This window comes from Xiphophorus maculatus, chromosome 20 (assembly GCF_002775205.1).
Source record: "Xiphophorus maculatus strain JP 163 A chromosome 20, X_maculatus-5.0-male, whole genome shotgun sequence".
Classification (NCBI taxonomy): Eukaryota; Metazoa; Chordata; class Actinopteri; order Cyprinodontiformes; family Poeciliidae; genus Xiphophorus; species Xiphophorus maculatus.
This window is the reverse complement of record NC_036462.1, coordinates 18828328-18851207: the sequence shown is the minus strand read 5'-3', so window position 1 is coordinate 18851207 and position 22880 is coordinate 18828328. Positions and strand designations below refer to the sequence as shown.

Genomic DNA, 22880 nt, shown 5'->3' with positions numbered 1-22880 from the left:
GGGGTCTGCGGGAGTTTGCTTCTGACGTCAGCATCGCTCGCTTTCTCAAAAAGGATGTTGAAATACTTCAAAATACACTACAAATAAGTTTTTACCAAGTAATTATACACCAATATTGCATGCAGTTTTGTAGTTACAACTAGTAAAAGTGACAAGAGGGTCACTTTGACACTTGCAGAAACGGCTATACAGACAGTATGTGGAGGAATAATCGAAGTAAGGCAATTTTCAAGAGTGAACCGTTTATTCAGGACAGATGCTGAACAGAATGCAGATTTATGAAATCATTCAAACTAAACTACAGCTTGTGTTAAATGCAGGACATTACATGGTTAGGGATCTTTAATTCAAATGTAACATTCTCCTTTTAAATCACAGTGGGACTCGACATGACAGTAGCTGGGATTCACATTCATTTGTGTCAATCATAAAACACTGTTATTGTGATTATAATTAGTCAACGCAGATAAATTGATTACAGATACGTTTTCAGGTGCTTCAATGAGAATAAAACTATCTGCTTTTACAATAAATAAAATGGGAAAATCAACCATTTCAAAACATTCAACATGTTAAGAGTGCGTAAAATCATTTACATTTATGAGAAAGATCAAACAATTACACTGGGCTGCTAATGCAGAACATTTAAATTCCTTCAGACGGATGAGGGTTTTGGTGCATAGCTGTCATACTCTGGAGGAAACTAACTGTTTTAAATACAAATGACTAAATGAGTTACAAGGCACTGTCAACCAATAGTCACCATGGTTACAGCACTCATTTCTCTAATTCCTTTGAGTGTCCCTGAATCCGATTCCATTAAAGCTGTCAGTGCAAACAAGTAAGCACTTCACAGAAGCTCTCAGTTATTCCTCAACAAACAATAGGTAAAACGGACTCAAATCGGCTAATTAAAAGGTTACATCAGCTGAAAACATTAATAACAGTAATTATATCTTATTGCAGAAGAATATTTCTAAAGGGTGAAACCGCAGTGTAAACATGTTTACCATGACTTTAAAATTATACCAAACATAAAAGGACAGTAATATAGTCAATAATACGGTCATCACAAAGTACGGCAGTTTATAATGCAGGCAACTGAAATGTGTTAACGAGTTTCGACAGGACAACAACCACCAAACTCTGCAGCTTTACCAAAAATGTAAAAAAATTAACAAGCAAGTTATGGCTTATTGTTAGAAAGAGGCAAATGTCATGAGGATTTTGTAAGATGATACAGAGTGGAAAGCAAGATTTGTTTACAACTGGCTGTAAATAAGTTGGGTTTTTTTGCAAAGCATTTTTAAAAAAAAATTTCTTCCTGTACAAAACAATTTATCAAAACCACAGAGCCATCTGCTGCGTAAAATAAGACCTAAACAGATCTAAAGAAAAATCGAACTTTTTAAAGACTGCTCTATCTGCTGCAGAATTAGTGGAATATACATCATTAAACATGAACTTTTATCAGGACAGTTGAACCTAACACAGTATTCAAACTATTTATTTAGTACCATTATAAAAAGGGCATTTTTTTAAAAAAAATATTGTGACTAAACATGATACTGAAAATCAGAGAAAATAGATCTTGTAAGAAAAATATTTACATATTATGCAAATGACCTTAGGTGAAGAATACATAACTGAAACAAACGTTTTATTCCAGAAATGATAACCCTAACTATTAATTGTGGTAAGCAGGAACCATGATATTACTAAAGATTAGGGCACTTCTTTCTCCCTCTCATGGAATGTCTCTTGTGAATAAATGTTTTTATGTGAAAAGAAAAAACATTAAAGCAGCACTGAGCTATATTTGGCAACGAGGTGGTAGAAATATTAGAAACAAAGTTTTATTTTTAAGTTGCTATGGCTCATCTGCAAGCAAACCACACTAAATATACGCAAATGAAGCTTTTTTGGCTACCTTAAAAACACAAGACCAGCAACAGGACTTTAACTCACATTTGGTCCACTTTGAGCAAAAAATATTCCCCACTCATCATTTTAATGGCAGCGCACATCCCAGAAAGTTTTCACACAGTTTTATGCACAAAAGTGACTGAAAGAATCAAACACCCAGCTAAGTGTTTAAGGTTCAATAAGCCGAAGGAGCTATTAATTGGTGCATTCCAAGCATGCATATTTTCAGAATTAAATCTCATACAGTAATCATATACATCTTAAAAAAGTAATAATAAATTGGCTCTCTAAACAGGTTTATCTCGTTTTTAGTTCTTTATCTTTCACAACACTAGCCCTCTGTCCTCTGTTATTTGGCACATTTTACTGGAAAAGCTCTCAGTAGCTCTCAGGCAGGAACCAGCAAGTAAGGAAACACATCCAATACATCTATCAGATATCCAAGTGCTGCAATTATTACATTAACCTTTTATAGCCAGCTAAGTGCCACGTGCATCGCTTAAAGGAAGCAGCACGTCAAATAAGTCTAAATATAACTTGTGCCTCCCATGAAAAGTATAAAATACAAGATAGATAAATCTATGTGTTGCCAGGAGAACGGCTAATATCAGAAATCTACAGATCCACGTAGGGCTGGTCCGGACTGTGGTGGTGGCAGCCTAATACCTGTGGGGAAAAAACACAAAAATATATATTTTTTTTAAAGTTTCAGGAGGTCCTATAGAATATTAATATTGGTTTATATTTTAACACGCATATTAAATACAATTCTACAATAATCCATTTAGTATAAAAAAGTATATTCTACTGATTTTTATGAGTCAACTGGGTGTAAAGTTGTGTCATTTCAAGGACGATAGGATGGACAGGATCTAATAAGCATCAAGAAGAAACATTTACTACTGAATAATTTTCAGAACATTGAATGTATTAAGATATATAGTTATTAGAGGAAAAGCTTTAAGGAAATGTTTTAACGTGCAAGTGTTTTATCATTTTAAATGTGCAAAGTACATAAGTACCTGTAGTAGTTTGGCTTAAAGGGGCCATTTTTATTCAAACCCAGATACTTTGCCTGCTCATCAGTGAGTTCTGTTAGATGGGCATCAAAAGTGGCCAGATGCAAACTGGCAACATACTCATCTGAAAAAGAAAAAAACGAAACGGCTTAGGGAGACAGAATTCAAAAGACTAAATGTCTGACATGATTTCAATGGGTGACTTTTACTGCAAAAAGTCAAAAGTTTACATTCTCGATTTGAAAGCAGGAATTTAATCTCTACTTTCAAAACTTATAATTGTGCACTATAAACTTCTGCTCCCTTTCAAATATTCTCACTTCTTCAAATTTTTGTTGTCGTTCTCAGATTTTCTGCTTCTTGCACAAATATTTTCTCCTTGTGCTACAAGCTTCCTCTCTGCGAAGATCAAATCTGCGCTCACAGGCCTCTCTTCCTTGCTTGTAAATGCAGTAACGACAAAATAACCAATGATTTTGTCAGAAGGATTTCACTGACACAGGCTGCTCTGTTCTGATTTTTTGGGAGTAACTAGAGACAGCAACAAGACTCGTGTTTCAGCTATAAACTTGTGATCATTTCACAGCATTTACACTGTAAAACTGAAGTTAATCGCTTCAAAGTTGAGAAAAGTAGCAACATTCAACCTCTTTATCCAATAAACCTTAACAAATAATGTTTTATCCAGTAAAAATAAATAAATAAAACCTGAAAAACATGTCCCAAAGGCACTTAAACTCAAAACTCAAAGAGCAACACACTGTCAAAAGCTTAACAGCCTAACATATTACACTGAATAGAGGCTTTACTCACTCTATCCACAGATGCCTATACACTTGTTAATAACTTTAACTGTAATAGAGTTTACTTTACTGTAGAAAATTAATATATGCTTGAATTAAGTTGGGGGGAAAAAAACAAATTCAAAATGTGTAGAACATCAACAAAACTCCATCTAACAAATTAAAACGTTCCTGGAAAATGAAGCACAACCTCCCTATTACAAACTTCTCTGGTAAATTTCCACCCTGGTACTTAGTTTTTACTCTGGTAAATGTAATGTAGATGCAGGTGGTTAATAACCTGCATCAGTGTTGTAGGTCAGGGCAGTGACCTACAACACTGCCCTGGTACCTGGAAAATGAGCCTTACGTTGAGTTACTTTACGTGAAGCTATCAATCTAACCAAAATAACAAAACTTATACATTTGGTAAATAGATGTAGAAAAACAATAAATTCACTCTACTTCTGCTGCTATTGTGTAGTTCTCCTTGCAAGCTTCTTGCTTGCAAGGAAATGGGTTCTCCTTACCCATTTTTTTGGGAAGCAAGTACACATCTTGTTTGTAACGTCCCTCTGGGGCATTATACAACTCTATAAGGGCCAATGCCTGAAACAGAAACAACTATTACTCACATGATCATATCAAAAATGAAAAAAAAGCTACAAATCTTGAATTTAATAAAAGCAAGAGGCAGGAAAAAGGAGTCAAGGCTATAAAAATAGCCATAATTTAGTGCCCCGGTTACTCCGTCATTTCCAGGACGGATCAAGAGATTACGAGCCATAATTGCAGAAAATGGAAAAAGCCTGCTGCAAATCCTGTGTGCTGTTCCAGCTATTATAAAGCAGAAACATAAATCCATCAAACATAAAGTTTGGCTTTTACAACCATTTTACCTGAGTGGTGGCTGTGATGGAAAGGACAAAGGTGGGAACGGTGGAGCAGCTCAGGTTCAATAGGCGCCCCTGTGAAACATGACACCATGTTATTAGCAGGATGAAAGGAGTTTGAATATCATCAATATCACCAACTACAACTTTATCCATAAGAAAAAGGACAGGACAAGACATGTTTTATCAAACATCCTGCTTAGATATAAGCTATTTTATCTGGTCAAGTTAACATACCCAGATATATCTCACAAAAAGACAAGCATGTCATTGATAAGGATACTACAGTCCTAAGACTTAGTTTTATTTATTAAATCTGTAGTTATAAGATGTAATTCCAATAATCAAAGATGAAGCCCATTACCTCAGCCAGCAGGATAACCCTTTTGCCATCAGGCCAGATCACATGATCCACCTGAGAGCGGACTCGTTCCCACGTTAGCTCAGGAGTCCGTAGACTCGCCTAAAAGTATCAAAAACAGGAGTCACACTCTCATCTTTAACACAATCCTTCAAATAACTTTATGAGTTACATAAGTTTTAAAGCAATAGTTTACCACATCAATCTCAGTGTTTGAGTGTCCCATGTTGCACACAATGCAGCCATTTTTCATTCGATCCAGCTGGTCCCTTGTCACCACGTTTTTATTCCCTGCAGAAAGGCCATTTTAATCCGTCATCCACATAACAGCGTACAATCAAAGGTCAGCAGTGCAAAGAGCCATTAGCTGAAAAGTCTCCATAGTAGATTAAAAAGCACAGAAATATAATCCTGTATCTGTGCATTCTTAGGAGAACATCAGTATGACTTTAAAGTTGGGTTACCAGTGCATGTGATGATAACATCGACCAGGCGAATGACCTCATTCAGCTTGACGACCCTGAATCCATCCATGCTGGTGAAAACGGAGATTAGTTGGTCACATCAGGGCGGTATCACATATCCACTGACATGCAAATCAATTTAAGTGCAGAGCAGAGCTCCCTAGTGTGCTGCTGTGTTGTGTGAGAATAAACTGAACAATGCTGTCCAACTATGTTGAGAGTAACTAGTATAATAAGGTGTCCAAGGTTGAATTTATTGCATAAATCACACAATTTTTAGGTGTCAATTAAGTTAATTTAAATTGGCTGATTTCTGGGTAATGACATGGCTTTCAAGAATTAGCCACATATTTTTATTAGGACTTCAATAAGGTTGAGGCAATTATGAAAATCTAAAGGTTTGGATTTTTTAAACTTGTTTAGTGTTTCCAGCATTATATACATTTTCTTTCACCTGTAGTTTAAAAATGCCACAGTGAGCTTGCTAAAAAGTGAACAAAATATCAGATGGTGATGTTCCTGCAACTTGCAATAACTGAGCCTCTTCAGAAGTCCTGGATCTGGAATATAATAACATTTTCCAAGGGACAACTTGGACAAAAGTAATCGACAGCATTTGGTTTTCAGACAGGTCAGCGATCCCAAACATACATCAAAACTCCTGAATCCTTTGAAAATATAAGATTAGCAGTCATGTTTGTGTGAGGAAACCAACCATCTTGCATTAACTCCACCGATTCTGTTAATAAGCGGACAAATAAATTAAGTGAAGGTCTCACCAGTGCATTTTTCTAGCTATTTTTAGCATCTTTAAATGCTTGTTATTAACGATGCAGTCTGGCCTGTGTATCCACATTTAGCACAGCGATCATTTAAATTCATCTTCTCCTCACCAGGCTTGCAGGGCACAGATGGGATCAATCTCTGTAACATAGACGACGGCTCCCAAAGCCTTCAGAGCTGCAGAGCAACCTTTGCCAACCTGAAACAAAACCGCATCAGGCAAAAAAGCTGTTGCTTTAAATCATAAATATTACAAACTGCTGTATTTAAACTATGAAACTCAGTTTTCCCAACATTTGTTTTACATTATTAGGATTAGATTGTCTCTTGATATTGCAAATTGTCTCTCACCTCGCCGTACCCACAAACCACCACCTGCTTCCCTCCGAACATGACATCTGTGGTTCGCTTCAAACTAAACAGATTGGAGACGTAAAATTTGCATATTTATTGGCAAAGAAGAAAAACTACCCGGAAGATTGTGTATCCGAGTAGTCGGAAATATTACTTGACGCAATCTGAACCGTATTGTTTATCACAGCTCAAACAAATCAAGAATTTTTTATTGGCTAATTTTCAATTTTGAATAAAAACAATTTATGTTGCATCTGATGAGGTTGATCTTTACTGCCTAATTCATGCACAAAGGAAAACACTACTATGAGACAGCTGTTTAACTTGCAGATAATTAACCAGCAGGGACAGTGACTAGAGGTGTACAAAGCACTGATCCAGTTCAAAGATATGCTGACCATGTAAAAACACAGTGCACTATACCATAAGAAATACAGCAGCATGTTGTTAATGTGCACAGAATATTCAATTTGTAATTTGCATAATATAATTCCTTCGGCCACTGGTGCAACAAAAAAAACCTTTAAAATAATAATATCTAACCCATTTTACTCACCCATCTAAGATAGACTCCCTGCAGCAGTACAGGTTGTCAAACTTCTGCTTAGTCACGGAGTCGTTTACGTTCATGGCTGGAACACACAGCTTCCCCGCTTTAGAAAGCTGGTACAACCTGGATTTAAAAAAGACAAAACACATGAAACAGGTTAGCAAAAATCTAAACATGTTCATAAGATTCACATCTAATTTAAAGTAAATCACCTGTGAACTCCAGTAACACTCTCCTCTACAATGCCTCTGATCTTCTTGAAGACATTTGGATATTTCTTATACACCCAGTGTGTCAGGTCTCCACCATCATCAAGGATCTAACAGAGATTTAAAAGTTTTCAAACTGTAATTAACAAAACACAAGCAGCTCTTCTGACCGTTTCAGGACTTTTTTTAGGCAACTGTTTCTATTAGTCATGTATATATTATTATCAAACTGTCACTTCATGAAGGGATAAAAATGTTTTTCACCCACCATATTGGGCTGCCAGCCTTCAGTGTTGGCACAGCGGTCAATACACCACCAGAAGTCATCCTCAGATTCTCCTTTCCAGGCAAACGCTGCCACACCTAAAACATCAGAGACGGAAATAATATAAAGCATTTTCCACAGAAAACCCACAACAAAACATTGTTGTGGGTTTTCAATCTCTTTAACCCCCAGAACCAACAAACCCAATGGTTAGATTTCATTTTCTACTTTATTTATAGAGCTGTTTTAAGTTCAAGTCTGAAATGATAAAAGAACAAAACCATAAAAATAATTTAATTATCACTGAATTGCTAAAATAAAAATGTTACAATTTTATTTTTAAAAAATAAACTTCTTTAAATTTTTATTTATGTTTACTAAATAAACATAAATAAAAAATATTATTATTTATTATTCAGCAAATACACTGAATAATTATAAATACAGTTAATATACGGTAGGTTACATTAAAAAGATGAGTTTTAAGATTTGTCTTGAAAGCTCAGTCAATTTCAGAAATTGCATTTTTTAGTTTACATATTTCCACTGTATGTCAAAATGGACAATAAAAATGTGTAATTTTTCAGCCCAAACTGTCTGAGTTTATGTATAGCTCCGAAATCAGGACATGATGTAAAACAGCAGTTGACATTTGCAGATTATTTTCCACAGAGTTTAAGAAACAGCCCATCTTGAAGAAGATGACGCACACCAATAAATTACTAAGTCAAGCACCTAGAAGTACAGAAGCCCCGGAGAGTACTGAACTCTCCTACTTTACCAGAACTCTGAATGTTTTCTCTGGGCATTTAGTGCACAACATTAAGACAGTTACATAGCAACCAAGGATAAAAAGGCTCAAGCAGAGCCAGTCTCTCTCTAAGTGGGAATACTTATGTGGTCCAATCATCTCTGCAGGGCTCAATGTTCAAGAGTTTGCCATTTCCAAACAGTAACCTTGGTTTTAAACGACATGAGATGTTCCCATTACAAAGCAACGCTTTGCTCAAAAGGCGCTAATAGAGGCCACGTAACATATGTTATGAACATCATGGCTGTAGTCAAGTGGAAGTAAAATATAAAAAGGATCAAACTGTCAAGTTAATGATTAATATTTATAGGATTATATGTTAGCTGGCTCGATAAGAGAATTGTTTTCATCATCTCTGCTGCTTACCTCTCTCTGCCAGGGCAGCAGCAACTTCATTCTGTGTTGAATAAATGTTACAAGCAGTCCAACGGCACTGAGCTCCAAGAGCAACCAGAGTCTCAATCAGCACCTGATGAGAACCACACAAACAGGAATGTGATATGTAAAATGTTTCATTTAAAACATTTTAGTGTGCATCCAAGCCTCTGTTAAGCCACTAAAGTTTGATATGAGAAAAAAAAAAAAAAAAGTCTTACTGCAGTCTGAGCAGTTATGTGAGTGCAGCCCACGATTTTGGCACCGGCTAAAGGTTTCTCACTCTGTGCTCTCTTCCTGAGTGAGATCAGCGCCGACATATCTGAACAACATAACAAATAGTGAGTGGGAGAAACAGAAGCACAGATGATGCTGAAAAACTCGTAGTTTTCACAATATCCCTCAGAGAGACGGTTATTTCTCTCTGCACTCTGTTAAAGTGTGTAACAGAACCTGGTCGGAAACCCTTTTGTCTTCAGAACTATCTGAATTCTTGAGGGCATTTTGGTCCTTAATGGATGGAAATGGTCAAAAGAAAAATTCGGGTAAGGTGGTGTTGTTTAAACTATACCCAGATAATAATAAGAGGCCCAGCATGCCAAGAAAATATCTAAACCAGTGTTTCCCAACCCTGGTCCTCAAGGCACACTGTCCTACATGTTTTAGAGGTTCCTCTGCTTTAATGTGCCTGATTCAACTGATTGCAGTTCAACAAATGCCTGTTAATCAATCATCAATTGAAATCAGCTGGACTGAAGCAAGAAAATACCTAAAACATGCAGGGCAGTGTGCCTTGAGGAACAGGTTTGGGAAACACTGATCTAAACCATTACTCTACTACTAATAGCCTAAACTGATGACATTAGTCCTTATGGTCCATGCTTTTGGTCTTTACAACAAATTCTTCTCCTCTCTAAATGTTGCAGCTTAAATAGAGACTTTGTTATTCAGTACAGCCTGTTTGGCAACCATTCTTAGTTACATAAATTGGATTTTGTGCCCATTCTGTTACTCTGTTTGAACGTCAGAGTCTAGGTGCCTGAGTGTGTTGCTAATTGGTCAGCAGTTTTTTTAAAATGCAACAAACATCTTATCTTATACTATAAACTAGTGAGTTTATAGTTTAATAAAACCACTCTTTCCCATAATAACTATTTAATCTATGGGTAACAATAATAATTGTCGATTAATGGTTTACTAGAGTAAAATTAGTTCCAATCGATTAACTAATATCGTCCACTAAGAACATCCAGAGGAGGGCGTCGCTGGTCACTCATCAGTCAGTATTTAATACAGCCGACACAAAATAATGTTAAAATTTAAGTTGTATTTTTAGTTAGCATATTATGAAAAATTTTGCCAATCTAGTCATTGAAAGACAATCGGCCTTCTTGATACAACAAAAAACTGAAGTTTTTTAAGAAAATGGTTGGTAATCAACTAGTTTTAGCCTGTTTCTCATGACATTAATTGACCAGGTCATTCTTATTTTCAAATCTGCTGTTAAATGGTGTAATAAGTGGTCAGTTGTTTTTTTTTTATCATCAGAAAAACTTTAACCAAGAAGTTCATAGAAACTAGCACGGTCTGGTTTCAAAAAAAAGCACATCAAGACAGATTTTCCGTCTGCGTTTTTGATGAATCAGCTACAAGTGAGCTGCTCAGTTCACTGTGTCTTCGTCATGCGTTACCTTGTTCTGCTATCTCGATTTCACGTCTCCCGAATTCAGCCTGCTTGATGTTTTTCACGCAGAAGTCACTGCTGCCCTTCGAGTTGACTTGTGTTTTGTCCCGAGGCGAAGTCTCGTCGTCTGAGCTATCAGTGTAGGACGCAGCTGAAATGAAAAAATATATAAGTGACAATACTTATGATATCTTGATGTTGCGTATGTAGCGCAATGTGCATAATGTGAACTCTTACCAGAGCTGTAGCTGTCAGTGGAGGACTGCGAGATGGAGCGGGACAGGGAACGGCGGCCTGCTTTGGTGGGAAACCTGCTGAACTCCTGTTTTTCCTCAACAAACTGAATTTGCTATAAAACAAACAAAATAACTATTATTTGGTTTAAACTGATATGATATGAAACAAATATAAAGTCAGCACACAAAAAAACAAACACAAAAGCAAAAGGATTTTATTAGACAGAAGAAAATGCAGTGGCATTGTTTTAAATATTTTGTGCGGAGGTATTGTAGTTTTACTAAAACTGAATGAAGTCAGATGGGTTTATTTTTCTTGTCCCATTATAATTCTTTTATAGCCAGTAAGCTTCTCTTTTCTGTTGCCAAAAATAGATGCTTAAGCCGCCTTTGGAAGTTTGGTTTTGGATGTCCCAATCCAACATATACTGCTGGTGAACAACCCCACTCAACTGCATTGCTATGAAAAATGTATGTGTGTTGCATAAATTAGTAAACATTGTGCTTATAAATAGAGCAGTCTCTTTTGCCATGTCAGCTTTTTTTTTTGATCACAGCAGCACATTTTTGATTACTCTGTATGCATGCATGCATGCCTGTATGTATGCATGTAAAATGGTGTCATGTTTATGACTTCATGCAACTATTTGTGTTATGGATCATTTTAATAAGCTGATCCCATTACCTCTTGGGCTACATGTTTCCATTGTCGATAGAAATCAGCTAAACATTTATAGAAATCTTGTTGTGCATAACAAAATTATTCATTGTGTAACTAAGGTTATGACCACAGACTTCAGTGCACATAATTTTATTTATTGTAGACCAACACAAAGCAGCACATAATGTTTAAATGGAAGGAATTTTTTTTTTAATCTAAATTATTGGCACGTATTACATTTTGTATTCAGTCCCTTTAACTCCTGTAACCCCAAAATAAAATCTAGTGTAATCAATTGCTTTCGGAGTCATTTAATTTGCAAACAGAGTTTACCTGGATGTAATTTAATCTCAGTTTAAATCCAGACGCTCTCTGAAGGCCTCAGGGGTTTGTTAGAGAACATTAGTGAACGACTGAGAGGATCAAAGAAGGCAGCAGAGAGGTCAGGCAGAAAGTTTAAAGTAGTTAGGTCATTAAAATATTCCCAGGCTTCAAACATCACATGGAGCACGGTTCAATCCCTCACCCACAAATAAAAAGTGGAAAACACAAACCTATTAAAATTAGAGAAGCAGTTCAGAAACCCCAGGAAATGGCAGAGGAGCTGCAGAGCTCCACAGGAAAATTATCAGTTGTACATTCCACAATTTCAGAATTGTTGAACCATGTAGTCCACACGGTAAACATGTAGTCAGATCACACCAAATTCATGCCATACTTTTTATATCTTTGTTTTAAAAATTGCATCAAAATAATTTACCTCCCACTTCACAATTATGTAATACATTGTATCTGTCCATCAGAAAAATCCCAAAAATAATCCATATGAATTTGTGGAAATGTCAATTGGTACAAATATTTTTGCAAGGAACAGTACATACATAATAATATTTGTATTTCTGCAATGTATGCTTATCTTAAGATAATAGTCAAATTCTGAATGTTTGAGCTTTCAGTGACTGTTATCAAAGTTTAAAGCAAAACAGGCCAAAGTGACAAGATGGTATGAAAATAGGTCTAGAAGATGAAGCAATGTAATTCAGTCACACATCTTAACTGAGATAAACATATTTTCCCCTGCACTGCTCTTTGTGTTGTCAAATACGTCACCAAACACATAAGTGCATAAGACATAAATCACCATCTTAAAAATGGGATAAACTGTATCTCATGACAGTTAACAGCGTTGTCATTTGTTCCAGGAAATTGTACGTTTTTCTCCTACAAAAGCATAATCAAAACTATCCAGTAAACTGTGACCTCAAATATATTTTATTATTTGTTAACCTGTTTTCAGGGAACAAAAATACTTCCACTTCAAAAAATATCTTACTCTTTGGCTATACAAATCGCTACTAAAGCTAATTTAGTTATTGCTGCAGAGTAACAAACCAGAAAAAGAGGATGTGAAACAGCGAAATTAAAACAAACCAGAAACTTTGACTTAGAACTCCTGGGCTGAGGGCGTTGGCCCTTTGATTTAACTAAACTTCTTTTCCCTTGGCGAATACCAGCCTGAAGTTGGCATATTTTCAAAAATCTGCTGCTAGTATTTTTTTCCACTTCCATCTGACTTTAATGAAGCCACAGGAAAGTCAAACTCCTCCCTGTTCCTTCAAAATGTTAGGCAACATCTGACTTTTGGGAAGTTTACAAAAGAACAAATAGCCCTGTTGTTTCAGTGACCTATAAATATATTAATTGAAGTAGTTTGTTTAAAAACAAAAACCAGGAAGTATATCTAGTGAGATATAGCCAATAACTTCAAGATCTTAGCAGGAAACGTGTTACTTACAAATTGTACATTTTAAACAAATTATATGTACAGAGCCTTGCAAATGAATTAAGACACAATGATATGAAGTGGAAGGACAATTATACATGTTTTTCTTTTTTTACAAATAAAAATCTGAAAAGTGTGACTTGCATTTGTTTCTAGTCCCCTTTTACTCAAATATTTTTTTAAGATCCACAACAACCAATTCAGATGTAACCTAATTAGTAAACGCAATTATTTCAAGGTTTGGACATCTTAGAAGCACAGATTAATCCATCTTCTGAAAATGACCAACAGAAAGGATTATAAGACCCTCCACCTAAACGAACAGATTGTGCAAGGAGAACATTAATAAGTAGAGGAGGCAAAAGGGCCCAGTGTGTCTCTGGAGGAGCTGCAGAAATACCACAGCTTAGATGGAAAAATCTCTTGATAGGACGACCTTTAGTTGTCAATTCAGCAAATCTGGACTATATGAAAGAGTGGTAAGAAATAAAAAAAACATGACAAGGCATGATTGAAGTTTGCCGAAAGCCATGCAGGGGACACAAATAACATGTGAAAAAAGTGGCCTGGTGAGTTGAGACAGTTAGCAATGGGCTCAGTGATCTGAAAAACTAACACCCTGAACATATGGTACCCATGGTAAAACATTGTGGTGGCAGTAGAGTGGTGTGGGAATGCTTTTCTTCAGCAGATAGTGTTGGAGACTGTAGTGGAGGTTTATATTTCCTCAGGATTGCATTCCTAGACATACAGACAGAGCTACATTTTGAATGGCTTAGATTATGGGTCGCATGAGTCAATCATGCTTCACGAAACATTTTAAATTTGTGGAAGATTCATCTAAAACTTAAGAATTTTGATGTTCAAAGCTGGTCTTTCACAAGCCACATCACAACGATGAGCAGCTCTGTATATGCCAAATTTAATCAAAAACATGAAGTTTGCGGTTTAAAGATACAAAATAAGAAGAAGTTGAAAAAGCATGAATACTTTTACAGCACATAACGTGAAGAAGAGCGGAATACATATAGCTCTGCAGCACGTTACTAACAGTTGTTAACTCTTCAAAAGAAAGTCCGTCTGCATAAAACGTGACGAGAATCAGACTAGTTGCAGCCACAAACATTTACGTAACAGCAGGCAGCATGAGCACAGAGTTGCCATCTAAACGTCCTCCACGGATGCCGTTAAGCTGAACGTTAATGTAGCTTAAGAAGCCTTACCTTTTTAACTGGTTTGTGGGTGGGCACGGCGCTGAACACCGACGACAGCTCTCCCATGTTAATTTCGCTGTTCTTGCTCACGGTCATGGCTGAATATTTTTCCGCGACATTTTCGCTCTCCTTCACTTCTTTGCTGGCCTGCTTCACCTCAGGTTTCGCATCCCCGGCTGTCTCGGACATGTTGGCAGCAGTGAAACCTTACCTGGACAGAAATACAACGACCGCTGAAGTAACGAGGTGAGCTAACGTTAAATGTCCCAGGTTTTTGCTGCTACTACTAGCTGCTCACTGTTCAAAAGAGGGCGGAAGGGAGGCTTTTATGGTTTACGACGTTAGAAAAAAAAAAAAAACCTCAGTAATCTATATTAATAGCAAATAATCTGTGACTGACTTTGGCTTGGAGATGAAAAGTATCTTTATGTATCCAGTTTGGTTGTGTAGGCAGCGTCCGTGCTGTTTCCCTTCTGACTCAACCGTCACCTGGCTGAGAAACTTTGTGGGCGGTTACTAGCAGACTGCCGGGGCGTGTCGTGCGTGAGGACGCCTTCACAGTAGCTGGGAAAACAGATTTATACAATGTCTGCGTTTTATTTACGTGTTGTGTTTTGTTTTTAGTTGACCAAATTTTCTACCAGAAATATTTTCATGCTACCCGTAACATTAAATTAATTTAGAATAAACATAGAGCGTAACATGCCACTCTCTACATGCAATCTACGTTGTTCTCGTCTTCTGACTGATGAACTGTCTCAAACTTCCGTACTCAAAAAAATTCATTTGAAGTATCCGTTTGTAGTCATTTGCATACCATGCTGTTACACTAGATCAGGGTCTCAAACTCCAGTCCTCGAGAGCCGCAGACCTACAGATTTTAGATGTGCCACAGGTACAAACCACTGGAATGAAATGGCTTAATTACCTCCTCGTTGTGTAGATCAGTTCTCCCAGCCTTGCTAATGACCTAATTATTCTATTCAGGTGTGGTGCAGCAGAGGCACATCTAAAAGTTGCAGGACTGCGGCCCTCGAGGACTGGAGTTTGAGACCCCTAGATAGATAGATAGATAGATAGATAGATAGATAGATAGATAGATAGATAGATAGATAGATAGATAGATAGATAGATAGATAGATAGATAGATAGATAGATAGATAGATAGATAGATAGATAGATAGATAGATAGATAGATAGATAGATAGATAGATAGATAGATAGATAGATAGATAGATAGATAGAAATTCTGTCTTTTTTTCTACGAAAGGTGAAATCTAGCAACATGTGAGTTATAAGTCTGAAGCCTGATGTGGTAGAAAGAAAACAGGCTTCGTCTGAGCATATAGCGTAAATAATTTAGATGCAATAATGGTGAAGAAGATGTCTGCAATATTTGTATTATGGACATTATCTCCACAGACAGTTCTGGGCCGCATTGTTAGGGTCACTAATAGTGAGTCAATTTGCCATTTAAAAATAAAGGATTTGTTTTTGTTTGTTTGTTTTGCTTTTATTGAAAATGTTACACTACCTTGTTTTTATTGCAAATACAATAATCAGAGTGAAATACATTTGGAATAAAATAAAGCAAAAATATTCCCAATTTACATATTTGTGTTCATTAATTGTAATAATAATAATAATAACACAATGTATTCATGTAGTCATTGAGCATTTAAGTGGTCCTTGGAGACTATTTAAATCTAAAAGAATAATTATAAAGAACAACATTTGAACCTTAAAAAGTAACCTTTGAAAATGAGTGTTTTGGCAAGTAATTTTACCATGGATTGTTCATTAAAAAAGCAATACAGGAAAACAGATGAAAACCACCACATCAGTCAATTGTCATTACTTTGAAGTTAATGACACCCTGATGTCTTTTCAGAAGGTCTGTGGGAGTCATAACTAAACAATTAAAAGCAAACCTAAAAACAATTCCACTGCAGTTTTTACCATAATACTTGTAATTGTTTCAACACCTTCTTATCGTGGGCCGATTTTGAGCTAGAGTCTAATCCTATGGTCTGCAACCTTTGCAACTGAAATTTTTGTCCTCAAACCAGTTGAGTAAAACTTGTTCAGACCCTGAAAGGTTACCGGACCTTTTAGAATATACACCCAGATGAGTCCGTTTTTGTCAGATTAAAAGTACCTTTTGAAAATAGGTACCATAACCACTTATGTTTAAAAAAAAAAGAAATACTTTTGAAGACGTTTTTGTTGTAAAAATAGTTTTTATATTTGCCTGATGTAATATTCTAATTTTAAATGTTATGTTTTCATTAAGTGGGAAATAATAACAACTAACAGAAATAAAGATGTTTAAACATCCATCTGTGTGCAATTAATCTATATAATGTGTTTCACTGGAATAAGTTGGCTTTTCAATAATATTCTAATTTATTGAATGTGTTTTAACACATTCCCATATATTAAAAAATAACACATATAAATGTGTTATTTTTAAAGAACCATCATTTTTATTATATTTTTAATTTTAAAAAAGAAAAACTTAAAACTTTTGCAATTGAGCTGAATATGTTTTAGTCACATAGTTTTCAATTTAATGACAAGAATAACTGATATAAAATAGATTGTCTTTATGTTGTGGATATTCAATGCAAGTACTCCACAAAAAAACGGACAAACTGCCAAAACCTGTATTTGTTTTATATCAGTATTTAAAAACATTAGTTGGTTCTTTTTAATATTTAACCAAAGTTTTTAAGGGTAATTTTCCAAGGTCCAAGGTCCAAAGAGCCAGATGCGCCTCAGAGCTGCAGATTGCTGACTAGATTTCTTAACAAAAATGTTGAAACAGCGCCACATCTACAGTCGTCCTAACTGTGTGGCCAAACGTGGTATTGCATTTCCGAAATATATGAAATTTCGAAAACAAACCTTAATTGTATACTCAGGATTGTATTTTTAATACTCGTAGGCAAATACATAAGTATTATCGCATTTGCTAACTTGTAAGAAAGAATTTTGATTGAAAAGTATGACACGGAAGGCCCGCCCTACCGGAAACAGCTTCGTGGCGCCTAAGTTACACACAAACGTCCTTTCCGTCACGCCATTTTCCGTCGACTTCCGAGAAGAGCACGTCTGCGGCAGAGACTCTGAAGCTTTAATCTGCAAGCTGCATTAGACACGGTACAGTTTATGCAGAACATGTTCTTGTAAATCATGCGGAGTCGCATCTAAAATGTTATTTTGGTTAGCGTTGTCGTGCCGCCTCAGCTTTGTGTGTTTTTATTGTTCGGTTTCTGTGGCTGTTAGCGCCGCTACTACGAGTAGGCCTCGGAAAAGCGACAGCCATTTTAGCTATTCTTTTGAACACATTCGTCGTGTAATCTACATCGAGTTTTGACTTTTTAAAAATGCAATATATTGATTATCTGGGTTTTAATTAAGTAGTAATTTAATGAAATTTAATCTAAGGCTAGTTCTTGTAGGATCTAACTACGTTATTGGTTAGCATGAACTGTAATTGAGGTAGGAAACTGGGTCATGCTCTCGAGAGTAGAGCATGCAAATTAATGGTGTTGGGCCTCTTTTGTCGATGAAATACTTTAATTTTAAGCGTGTTCGTAAATGTATTAAAACAGAATATAAAGAAACAAAACGTGTTGTTGATATTGGCTTTCAGTGTAGTACTTTAGACACTGTTTTGCTGCTTTTGTGGAATCTGGAGCGTAGTTTGTTGAAACTTGTAGCTTTGGTTGAGGTTTTTGAATATCACACAGTTTAAGTTTGGTTTTAACGAGTTTCTGCACCTAAAAACATTGAAGCAAACTTTCACACATCGCAAAAATAAACATTAAAGTGTTTTTAGTTTAGCGTTGAAGAATCCTGTTCAGATTTTTTAATGTTTTCATCTGAAGTTAAACCAATATAATTCAGGTTTATTAAAATTATGCGATATGCCATAGGTTTTTTATTTTTATTTTTGTGATTATACAGTTCAGCACAGCTGATTACTGCTGCTTTTATAATCTGTTTTTCTTCACTTTAGATCCAGCCATGCATCGGGACTGTCCCCTCGACTGTAAGGTTTATGTCGGAAATCTGGGAAACAATGGAAACAAGACTGAGCTAGAGAGGGCCTTTGGCTACTACGGCCCCCTGCGTAGTGTCTGGGTGGCCAGGAATCCCCCAGGTTTTGCCTTTGTTGAGTTTGAAGATCCCAGAGATGCGACTGATGCCGTGCGCGAGTTAGATGGAAGGTGGGTCACGGTGTGCATATCTTAAGCTATAATTACAATAGCATGGAAACAGGTTGGACTACTTGCCATTGCTCACGGCTAATTGGTTTGTAGGACACTTTGTGGTTGCCGGGTGCGAGTGGAACTGTCCAACGGTGAGAAGCGCAGTCGCACCCGCGGTGCACCTCCCTCGTGGGGCAGGCGCATTCGAGATCGAGACGATTACCGGCGGCGCAGCCCACCGGCTAGGCGAAGGTGACCTACATATTGATATCGTTTTCAATATTATGTGTTTACATTTTTCTCTGTGAGTTACTCTTTCGTTTCTCCTATTGACAGTATTTTTCCTGGTAGAGTGGTTTTCCATTCTAGGCTTCTGTAGAGCTTTTTTTCTGCTGAGCTTACATTGGTGACTGTTGCACTTTCTAAAGCTTGTTGTTTAAAATTTGATCAAAAATTATATCAAAAACAGATTAATAGCAATAGTAATAGGACCTTCCAACTCTCCTGTCTACTACAAAATTCCTCATTAGAATGGCACGCACGGCATTGAGTTTTGCTTTAAGCATCAATGCTCCTTTTGTTGTGTACACTCCTACTACTAGCTTCTTTACAGTGGCAAAATAGGTATTTGGAACCGGTTTAGGCTCTTATTTAAAAAGAATAGTTTAACCTGTTTTACAGATTTGGGGGGGGTGAAAGTGGCAAATGTGTTTTTCCTTCTTGTTTGAGGATGTTTTTTACTTTTCATCTATATTAATAAGAATGAAACCCGTTGCAGAGCCACCACCATGCCTCTTCTCACCACCCTCTGAGTCAGTCAACTAGTCCTCTTTCAGCATCATGTGACTGCTGACCATCGTGCCCCGATCAGCTTGGCTGGTGCTGTCACATGACCCGGGCATGGCCAGTCGTCAGGTTGCACCAGCCCATTGGTTCCTCAGCATGCCGTTCTCAACCTCCTCCTCCTTCAGCCTTTAACCAAACGGCAGCGGCCTACCTCACATTCCCGACCAATCAGCGTATTATGTTTCCAAAAGTCTACACTCCACCAGCAGCAGCCTGCAGCTTACCAATTAAAGCAGGATTAAAGCCACAAGCAGCCCCCATCTGCCTGCCAACTTATCACCTTGCAGCATCTGGCCAGTCTCATTCAGCCAATTCTACCCACCCGGCCGACAGTCTGCCTCCCTTTCGTCATTTCTAGCTTGTTGAAATCCAAAAATACTAGTAAGTTTTCCTGCTTCATTCAGTACACTGCAGATTACAGTTTTAACAGTGAAGACACAGCTGGTTGAAGAGGTTATTCTTTATTTTTCTCATTCATAGCTTTATTTTGTTGTCCACAACTTTTGTAGTTGTTTGTTTTGGGGGGTTTTTCAAATGGGTGTGGTACAATATCAAATCTCTGGAACTTGTTTCATGTTTTCAGAGCTTTGATATGCATATATGTTTTTAGAATCACACAGTTAAAACACACTTCAGATTCTCCAATGACTTTCAAATCTCTTGGGTCATTGGGATTTTAGCAGGTTGTTTCTGACAGAAATGGCCTCAATTTGTCATGGTGCCACTTTAAGTGCAGTGGACCAGTTTCATACAGGTGGCAGCCCCTTAATGTTTTAGTTTCCCCCACATGGGCCCTGTCACAGAGAGAATAATTGTCCAATTTTATCAACTTTTTTAAAAGCACGCCTTACGAACTGGACTAAAATTCACATTTAACCGAATTGTACTGTAGTATAGTTGAGAGGGGATTCTTAAGTGTCTGCCAACTTTATGTCCTTGGTTTGTTGCCAGTGACTGTAAATCGTTTCCCTTTAAGTAACTGAAATAGACAAAGGGCTGTGCTGAGGTAACCCAGGATAGTAGGACCATAATAATTTACAGTTCTGCAGGTTAATCGGTCAATTTGTCTTCTTTTTTAAACACTTGTATTTCTCTTGCGCAGATCCCCTCGCAGGCGAAGCTTCAGCCGCAGCCGAAGCAGGTTTGTCAGCTTCTATATTTTCCTTTTTTAAACTCATTTGTGAATCCTAATAGGATATTTTAAGTACTCTGGACTGAAAGTTGAATGTTTTTTTTAAAGCATTCTTTGTGGGCTGAATTTTGTCAGGTTGTATTTGCATGGAAGCCCAGGAACGCCCATTATTCCATACTGACAACTTAACCACAAAACAATAAATTGTACCTTTTACATTTATTTCCATTTTTAAATGAAATGACACCTAGTGAGCTACCAGGGTCACCAGAAACATGAAACTTGCAATTGAATCTTTTTCTTATTTTGTTTTCTAGGTCTTTGTCAAGAGACAGGAGGAGAGAGAGGTCCCTCTCCCGGGACAGGAACCATAAGCCTTCCAGGTCCTTCTCTCGTTCTAGAAGGTATTAATACTTTGCCTTATAGACCAGTAGGGGTGGAACATACCGCAATATTTTGTGGTACTATAACGATAAAAATTTTATCAGGTTACAACCACAAACTCGGTGTGTTGTTTTTTTTTTTGTGATGAAACAACACAAAATTGTGCATAATTGTGAAAGTAAAAGAAAGTGTCTCTCATTCTTTAACACACAAAAAACATGGAAGAACCTGCTCTGATCCCATGAAACCAAAACTGAGCATTTTATGCTGCAGGACAATCGCTGTTGGGAAAATTAATATCACACAACTCTGACCTCATGATTCCCACGGTGACATATGGTGCTGCCAGCATTACAGTGTGTGGAGGCTTTTCTTTATCAGGGACTGGAAAACTGGTTAGAGTTGATGGGAACATGGATGGAGCTAAATGCAGGGCAACCCTGAGAGAAAAGCAGCCTCTAATGCCAATGAGGTTGTGTTGGTTTGCAAAGAATGAGCTGACATTTCAGTCTGCAGATACACAAAACTAATAGAGACACACCCACAACGCCTGCAGCTGTAAACACAGCGGAAAGGGCTAAAGGGTCTAAATATATTTTTGCAAAGTACTGTACATTTGTTAGCTGCTTGAATGACAAGTTTGGGATTTTTTTGGTTTATTTTTGTACATGTTGTGACTCCATATCCATTAATATTTCCCATCTTCACCCCACAGCCGCTCCAGGTCTACTGAAAGAAGATAGAGGAGAGTCGTGACAGGTTTAAAGGGAGCTGCAGATGAACGTTTTTACAGGCTCTGCCATTTCATATGATGGACTCCAGCATCGACGTGCGATACGTTTTTTTGTTTTGTCGTTTGTTTTTTTTTTATTTTTATTTTAACACGCCTTTTAGTGTCCCTCCTTTTCTTTTGTTATGACTTGTCTTCAAACACACGGAGTGGGTGCGTACAGGTGTAACGCCTCATCGCTGTCACCAACGCGCCACGTTTTGGTGAATTTGACACAGTTGTCGACCCTCCCTGCATTCCAGATTTAATCTAAGCATTTGGTTCATGTCCAAGAATGTACTGTGTAGTTTGATGTTGTGTCAGTAGTTTGTCATTTTCACTGTGCAAAAGCAAGAAAAGATTTGGGGGAAAAAAGTGAAAAATTTCCCCCTTTTGATTGTGTTTTTGATTTGCTACTTCCCTGCATCTGTTAATGGTTGGTTATCCTTGTTGAAGAAGCAGAATTATTGCATTTATTTGAAACTGTAGTGAACTCAAGTCAAGGTTTGCATATTAGGTTTTACATAGTTGATCTTTTGTTATGTGTACTGGTCCTTCAATTAAAATACCTGTTGGTTAAAAATGACTTGTCAATTTGGATTTATTTACCTTTTTGATACAGATGCTGACAAATACATACTCTTAATAAACAAAAATATACATCCATATGACTGGGGCAACATTTCTCAACTCTATCTACCTCTGTTTTAGTGGGACAAACATCCTGAAGCATGTTTGGTCTTTTTAAATAGTCTGAACAGCCAATGCAAGGCTAGAATAACAGAGATATTGATTAATTTTAAACATTTAAGGCATGACTAAAATCAAGGGTTAATGGTTTATTAACCACCAAATCTGTTCATATTGTAAATAATTTCTGTTCACAAATGTGTTTTTCTCTATAGCACATTGAGTCGTGTTTTGAATTATGTCACTTTTCTGAAGACGTTTGACTCTTAATTAAGATGAACGAGTCCATTCTCATTCCTACCGCAAGAGAGCGCCATCGGAGCATGATACGAGCCACATGCGTCATCTCTGGAGATGTTTTATCTGTTATATCTCCTTATCAATGTTTGTACCAGCAGGAAAAGCCTTTATTTAATTATTCTACCACCATGAGCTTCTGGGGGTTTTGCTTTACATGCCGTCAAGGTTGGAA

The 22880-nt window shown here is 37.0% G+C and overlaps 2 protein-coding genes across 4 annotated transcripts; one reads left to right on the top strand and one right to left on the bottom strand.

The window, feature by feature from the left end:
- Positions 1-225: 225 nt before the first annotated feature.
- On the bottom strand, positions 226-14879 carry LOC102226306 (S-adenosylhomocysteine hydrolase-like protein 1). 2 transcript variants are annotated; one of them, XM_005799808.2, is made up of 18 exons: positions 14669-14879; positions 14380-14581; positions 10714-10825; positions 10484-10627; positions 9014-9114; positions 8784-8886; positions 7610-7704; positions 7345-7451; positions 7139-7255; positions 6580-6643; positions 6339-6427; positions 5446-5516; positions 5178-5272; positions 4985-5083; positions 4627-4695; positions 4258-4336; positions 2949-3069; positions 226-2592 (listed from the first exon to the last, which is right to left on the bottom strand). In XM_005799808.2, the coding sequence occupies exons 2-18, from the start codon at positions 14557-14559 to the stop codon at positions 2586-2588; spliced, it is 1653 nt and encodes a 550-aa protein (XP_005799865.1). In that variant the 5' UTR covers positions 14560-14581; positions 14669-14879; the 3' UTR covers positions 226-2585. The 2 variants fall into 2 exon arrangements, with proteins under 2 accessions (XP_005799865.1, XP_023180310.1); XM_023324542.1 differs by having other exon boundaries at positions 14771-14879.
- LOC102226051 (serine/arginine-rich splicing factor 3) lies at positions 14527-22304 on the top strand. 2 transcript variants are annotated; one of them, XM_023324543.1, is made up of 6 exons: positions 14527-14616; positions 18395-18605; positions 18699-18839; positions 20536-20574; positions 20883-20969; positions 21665-22304. In XM_023324543.1, exons 2-6 carry the CDS (start codon positions 18403-18405, stop codon positions 21690-21692), a joined length of 498 nt encoding a protein of 165 aa, XP_023180311.1. In that variant the 5' UTR covers positions 14527-14616; positions 18395-18402; the 3' UTR covers positions 21693-22304. The 2 variants fall into 2 exon arrangements, with proteins under 2 accessions (XP_023180311.1, XP_005799863.1); XM_005799806.2 differs by lacking the exon at positions 14527-14616 and adding an exon at positions 17430-17532.
- Positions 22305-22880: the final 576 nt, after the last annotated feature.

What these genes read in the sequence shown, in the direction of transcription:
- LOC102226306 (XM_005799808.2), bottom strand. Translation starts at nt 14,559, where the DNA reads ATGTCCGAGACAGCCGGGGATGCGAAACCTGAGGTGAAGCAGGCCAGC. An exon ending in CCCACAAACCAGTTAAAAAG is followed by an intron (nt 10,826 to 14,379) that starts GTAAGGCTTCTT and finishes TTTGTTTTATAG; the next exon opens with CAAATTCAGTTTGTTGAGGA. An exon ending in TGCTGCCCTGGCAGAGAGAG is followed by an intron (nt 7,705 to 8,783) that starts GTAAGCAGCAGA and finishes CTGATGTTTTAG; the next exon opens with GTGTGGCAGCGTTTGCCTGG.
- LOC102226051 (XM_023324543.1), top strand. Translation starts at nt 18,403, where the DNA reads ATGCATCGGGACTGTCCCCTCGACTGTAAGGTTTATGTCGGAAATCTG. An exon ending in GTGCGCGAGTTAGATGGAAG is followed by an intron (nt 18,606 to 18,698) that starts GTGGGTCACGGT and finishes ATTGGTTTGTAG; the next exon opens with GACACTTTGTGGTTGCCGGG. An exon ending in TTCAGCCGCAGCCGAAGCAG is followed by an intron (nt 20,575 to 20,882) that starts GTTTGTCAGCTT and finishes TTTGTTTTCTAG; the next exon opens with GTCTTTGTCAAGAGACAGGA.